This window comes from Anguilla rostrata, chromosome 9, assembly GCF_018555375.3.
Source record: "Anguilla rostrata isolate EN2019 chromosome 9, ASM1855537v3, whole genome shotgun sequence".
Lineage (NCBI taxonomy): Eukaryota > Metazoa > Chordata > Actinopteri > Anguilliformes > Anguillidae > Anguilla > Anguilla rostrata.
Window position 1 is genome coordinate 5214163 of NC_057941.1, and position 6893 is coordinate 5221055.

At 43.4% G+C, this 6893-nt stretch overlaps 1 protein-coding gene across 1 annotated transcript; it reads left to right on the plus strand.

The window, feature by feature from the left end:
• The first annotated feature begins 2353 nt into the window (after positions 1–2353).
• drd1b (dopamine receptor D1b) lies at positions 2354–6009 on the plus strand. The gene has a single exon (XM_064349910.1). The coding sequence runs from the start codon at positions 3894–3896 to the stop codon at positions 5232–5234; it is 1341 nt and encodes a 446-aa protein (XP_064205980.1). The 5' UTR covers positions 2354–3893; the 3' UTR covers positions 5235–6009.
• The last annotated feature ends 884 nt before the right edge of the window (positions 6010–6893 follow it).

Genomic DNA, 6893 nt, shown 5'->3' on the forward strand with positions numbered 1-6893 from the left:
AAAAAAAGACCTCGACTCTTAGACCTCTTCCTCCTGGATTGCTGCATGAGTTACTCAAGTCATGTAGGCCACACTACACTACAGTGCAATGAGCTGAGGATATGGAAGTCCATAGAGGCTTTCCAGCTGTTAAATTATTCACAGACAAGCTGGTCAGATTTATATGTCTGTTGTAACTAGCCCGTTTGTCCATGAGTTGAGGGGACAAGGGGCATTCTGTCCAGGGTTTGGGAAAACCCGTCAGAGACCGATGTGATTTCGATGTTTGAAAAAATGCTAATGCTTCTTCAAAATGAGCAAGGAAAGTGATTTCCATCAAATATTCACTGCAACCGCAGGGATGCAATTCCATAGGCAGAGTAAAGCACCTTCTGTCACAGATGTTTATGGGAAGTGGAGTCCAGAGTGTGGAGTGCTGAAGTCATCCAGGCTTAAAAATCAGAAGCTCCGGACTACAACTCCCATTAACCTCTCTGTGCAACATTTCATGATGCTCTGCCTTTTTTAATCAACCTGGGACTCTCTTGAAGGTTACCCAGGAGGGAGAGAGGGGGCACTCTGTGTGGCAGGATCGTATAATGGGTAGTGGGCGGTTTTGTAACCTAAAATTTGAAGGTTTGATTCTCAGGTGGAACACTGCCATTGTACACCTGAACAAGGTCCTTGAGTTGCTTCAGTATCTATCCAGCAGTATGAGTATGATGTAAAAATACAAAAGATGTGTCTTTAGCATTAAGCGAGTCCACCAATAATGTAATGTACTTCATTTGTGTGTTTGACTTTATTTATTTTATTTTTTATTATATTTTACTTCATTTTATTCTAGTTATTTATTATATACTATGTTAGTACCTGTTGCTATATTCTGTGATCTTTTATTATACTTATTGTGTTTTAATTGTGTTTGTAATCTCGGCTACATTGAAAATGAGGGCCTGGCCCTCAATTGTACCTCCAAGAATTTAAATAAAGGTTCTGACTGATTTGAAACCAAGCTGGGTCAAGGGTACCAGAATATCTGGATCACTAGGCCACCTAACCAAATGCATTTCAGTGGGTCAAACTGAGAAGTGGATCCACCACTGCTTTTAATCTGTACATGAACACATACTTATTGTTGGTATTCTATGCATTGTTTCTATAGATTACTGAACAGTAATATTACCTGCTCCAGAAAAACAATAATTACTGTACATCTTTGTATCTTGTGAATGTGAAAAGGCTGCAGATCAAGTGTACTTAAGTAGGACTGATGGCATAACTGGATTATGTTGGCTTTAGCTTGACAGCTCTTGACATTTATGATGATGAGGTGCGTTTGTGAGGATGCTAAGGAAATGATAAGTCAAGGAAAACAGAAGTGCGAGGCTTAAGACAGTGGCATGGGACTCATTCAGTCTGCATTCAGGAAACATTGATGACTACCCTTGTTTGCGAATTTAATGAGGATGCTGTTTAACTGAACATTCTAATGGTGATGTAACAATCACAACAGGTGATTTAAAGCAATTGAGTTCCAGAACACTGACATCGATTTTTTTTTTTTTTGGGGGGGGGGGCATATATATATTTTTTTAATTTCAGAAATCTTATTCTTCGAAGGGTTAGAAAAAGAAAGAACAATAGGAAAGGGATGAGCAAGTTTATGGGGAGAACCAGATCAGAGCTTATGGTGAACGCATGGTGAAGGAGGTATTAATATGTGGAAATGGGGTGTTATTTATTGACTTCTTGAGGTCATACTGTAAATACTGTACTGCAGTCTTGCGGTATTGGTTTCTCTTCTTTGCAGTGTAGGCTACCAGCTTTGTTTGTGTTGTATCTTTTCTTTCTGCCTGCTGGTCATTGAGATTCATCCTCCACACCCACCCCGCTCCAGCCATACACACATTAACATTTGTTTTTGAAAGATGGGTCTTAATGCACTGTCGTTTGCTGCAGTCGAGGAATTGCTTTTATTTCACGGTGATTCTAAAACGTGTGAGAACAAAAACGCCCATAGGTGGCCTTGTTGAGCCAAGTTTAGCGTGTAAACCCGAAATGTACCGTCACACCATCTGACATTTCGCTTCGTTGTTTCATTCATCGCCTTCCTCGTTATGAAATGTATCGCATACATTCCCAAGTGTACTTGATTGTCCTGTAAAAAAGCTGAAAATGTCAGTTCTAATCATCAAACTATATTTTAATCAAGCTATTATTGATATACTAACTGTAATGTAGCGTGCACATCGTATAATTTTAGGTTATATATATATATAACCTAAAATTATACGATGTGCACGCTACATTACAGTTAGTATATCAATAATAGCTTGATTAAAATATAGTTTCACGTTTCTAAATGAAAAGGCGTGTGCGTAAATTGACGGCAAATGCTTAAATCTCCTGTACTGAGTAAGCGGTATAATCCATAAACGTCAGTGTTAAACTGTGAATGAGGATGCTCGGACTATTCACGTCTCTCCAGCGCAAGTTGCAGAAGAGAGAGAGAGAGAGCGAACGACCATACAGGCGAGACCACGGGAATACAGAAAGCTTACAATTGGAAGCTTTTCTTCGTGTTACTCCTGTGGAACCGGTGATGAAAGCGTGTCGTGTTGCGTGATAGACTACCGTCAAACAGTGCAACGATGCAGTCCATAACCCTCTTGTTATTTAATTGAGGTCGAGTCATTTTTTTTCCTCAGGGGGCAACTTATATTTTGTTCAAAGGCACGTCCCCCCCCCCCCCCCCAGATAATAAGGATGGCGGTAGAGTTCCATCTGCGACGTGTCTATACGGGTTCAGCAACTATATCCTACGGATTGACTTGTGTGTTTTGGTGGAATAACCGAGGAAATTAAAGAAAGGAAGAAAAGTATACATTTTGAACACGACACATTTGCCGAGGACGTATTTCTCAAGGACATCGATAAACAGGCAGCGGGATAATTATATAACCACAATTTTTTGGTTTTAAAAGTCGACGGTTTAACGTGGAGTGAGGAACGGATATAAGATATCTCACAACGGATTGTAGCGACTACTTTGCCCGAAGACAACTTTGAGTTCAAACTAGCAACATGCACTAACCTACTGTGAAGTAAGAATTTATTTATTTATTTATTTATTTATTATTATTATTATTATTATTATTATTATTATTATTATTATTAATGCGACGGTGAAGTTCTTATTTTATTTAGGCTGCTATTTTATAAAAAAGCGGGGAAGAATAATGTGTTGACGTTTTAATTTCCATATATCATCAGCTGCAGCAGGTATGCGCGCGTTTTCTTGGACATACCATCTGTTCCGCTAAGAATCTGATCTCGCGGACCCGCCTGGGAAGTCATTAAAACGAACAAATCAGACAAACGCGGGGGGAAAAAAAGAGAAAAAAATCAATAGACAATATCGACAGCCTTATATATAAGGCTAATGATCACTTCGTCAGTTGTGTTATTTAACGTAGCGCTTTGACAGCGGAGTGCCATTTGGGACTACTACTGGACGCGTAGCTGCTGAACCAGGGAGGAGAAAATACATAAAATAAAGACGTTTTTGCAAGCTAGGATTCTGGTTGGATTTTAGATGTTTTGGTGTTTCAAGATTTGAACGTTTTTTTTTTTTTTTTTTAAATTCTCGATCTTTCTCTTGGAAGCTATAACCGGGCGCTTAATTTTATTAATTACAAAAAAGAGGTTTCTCTTTTTTTTTAATTTTTTTTTTAAAATATTGATGACATACAAACTTCTGGTAAGCTGGTAGCAATGGTAAGGAGGGCAGCGCAGCCTACAGACCAGGCGGTCCGTAGCCCCCGCTCCGAGACGCCGCTTTCCCCAAAGCTGCCGTCGCTCCGACCCAGTGGAATTATGAGGTGATTCCTGCCTCCCGAGAACTGCAGAAGATGGATTTGAACTTGTCCACGGTCCTCGACAGCGACCTGCCGGAGAAGGACTCGTCCGCCCGGGTCCTGACCGGCTGCTTCCTGTCCCTGCTCATCCTGACGACGCTCCTGGGGAACACGCTGGTGTGTGCCGCCGTCACCCGCTTCCGCCACCTGCGCTCCAAGGTCACCAACTTCTTCGTCATCTCGCTGGCCATCTCGGACCTGCTGGTGGCCATCCTGGTGATGCCGTGGAAGGCCGCCACCGAGATCGTGGGCTTCTGGCCGTTCGGCTCCTTCTGCAACGTCTGGGTGGCGTTCGACATCATGTGCTCCACCGCGTCCATCCTCAACCTGTGCGTGATCAGCGTGGACCGCTACTGGGCCATATCGAGCCCCTTCCGGTACGAGCGGAAGATGACGCCCAAGGTGGCGTTCGTGATGATCAGCGTGGCGTGGACCCTGTCCGTCCTCATCTCCTTCATCCCCGTGCAGCTGAACTGGCACAAGGCGCAGGCGGCGGGCTTCCTGGACCTCAACGGAACCTTCCGGGAGCCGCCGCCGCCGGACAACTGCGACTCCAGCCTCAACCGCACCTACGCCATCTCCTCGTCCCTCATCAGCTTCTACATCCCCGTGGCCATCATGATCGTCACGTACACACGGATCTACAGGATCGCGCAGAAGCAGATCCGGCGGATCTCCGCCTTGGAGAGGGCGGCGGAGAGCGCCAAGAACCGCCACAGCAGCATGGGCAACAGCATGGAGTCGGAGAGCTCCTTCAAGATGTCCTTCAAGCGGGAGACCAAGGTCCTGAAGACCCTCTCGGTCATAATGGGGGTGTTCGTCTGCTGCTGGCTGCCCTTCTTCATCCTCAACTGCATGGTGCCCTTCTGCGAGCAGGCGCACCCCAGGGGCGCAGCCGACCTCCCCTGCGTCAGCTCCACCACCTTCGACGTCTTCGTCTGGTTCGGCTGGGCCAACTCGTCCCTCAACCCCATCATCTACGCCTTCAACGCCGACTTCCGCAAGGCCTTCTCCACGCTGCTGGGCTGCCACAGGGTGTGCTCGGGCGGCAACGCCATCGAGATCGTCAGCATCAACAACAACAACGGGGCCGCCGCCCACTCCTACCACTACGAGACCAAGGGCCACATCCCCAAGGAGAGCAACGTGGCCTACATGATCCCCCACTCCATCCTCTGCCTGGACGAGGAGCTGGAGAAGAGGGAGGAAGACTCCGCGGGGATGAAGGACCTGGAGAAGCTGTCGCCCGCCGTGTCGGGGGACTTGGACAGCGAGGCCGAGGTCTCCCTGGACAAGATCAACCCCACCACGCAGAATGGACAGCACAAGTTGTGAAGGCTGTAAGGGAGGGAAATGGCATCATGTTGCAGAGGAACACTTCACCACATTGAGCTTTGCGTCGATCCGTGCTTACATACCACAGCGTAAGAGGAAATAGATCCACAATGGACGTGCGGTGTGGAACTGCGGTATTATGACGAACTGACCTTCACTGAGGACCTTAAATTCTATGTAGTGTCCTAAACTCGACAGAAATCTACAGAATGTTACAGAGGCACTTTATACTGAATAACTCTGCAAAATGCTTTCTCCACTTGTCAAAGAAAGTGAAATGTATATGTGAATAAATATGTGAACAAATCATGAAAAAAAATCTAATGTAACTTGAATAAACAAAACAAAAAAAAATGTAAATGTACATTTGCCACGTGGCAAGGAAATTAGAAGCCCATTTAACTTGGAATCAACAGAAAGTAGAAAATAAGCAAACATCTCTTGTAGGTAAGTGCTCTGTGTTCAAATATACATTTTATTTTGTATATTTTTGACCAAACATTAGGTGAATTGGTGTTGAATGTTTTGCTTTAAGGAGCAGTCTGTACTTTATTTTGTATTTATTTATAATATAATTGTACTGCAGCAAAAATTATTTTGACTGTTATTGGTAGTTCTGCTTATGGTATTGCACAAAATATGAAAAAAAAAATTGAGTTTGACCATATGATTCATGCAATCAAACAGCATCCCTTTTCAACCATTTAAATTGTGAAAGAGTTGAAAGAAGTTTCATGTCGGTTAAAAATCAGTTAAAACTGAGATTTTACAAATCTATCGGTCTCCATGCTCTTTATTCTCAACACCAGGTTTGTGACTGTTGGTATGCAGGGTTTAACACAAAAAACATCCTCTGTTAATTGATTATAGCTCAGGAGGTAAGACCGATTGTCTGGCAGTCGGAGGGTTGCCGGTTCAAACCCTGCCCTGGGCATGTCGAAGTGTCCTTGAGCAAGACACCTCACCCCTAACCTCTAACTGCTCTGGCGAATGAGAGGCATCAATTGTAAAGCGCTTTGGATAAAAGCGCTATATAAATGCAGTCCATTTACCATTTACCATTATTCATTATTAATTCTAACGCATAGATTTGAATATGTATGAAGGAAAACTAACTTATATAACCCAGGGACATCTGGCAAAAAGTGCCCCCTGAGCAGAACCTTCCGGAATGACACGGAAAGCTGGTTTGCTAACAAAAAAAAAAAACTTTATCAGAGAAAGAGGAAACAGAAAATACCTCTGTGCTTTGATAAGCTCTGGGCAGAGAAGTGGCTTTGAAAACCAACCGCTCTGAGTTCTGGCTCAGTGTGACTGTGACTGTGACTGTGACTGTAGTGCATACCAAAACATTGCATTTTGCTGCATGTCAGTCATTGGATATTCATTTAATATAAGCAAACAGCAAGCAAATATAAGCAAAAAGTAAAATATACATAGGCCCAAAAAACAAAAAAAAAAACATATGCAACATGTGATAAGTTCAGATTGAAATGAAAAGATATGGCAAGAGATGAAGTACCAGAAAACAAATTCATATTTGGCTGATGCGTGTGCTTAACATTTAAAAAAAATAAATAAAATCTGTTGTGACTGCCACTGAAAGAAGGATTCTTATCTCAGTGAGAGAAGTCACTGCCACCTTTTGTACTAATTGCA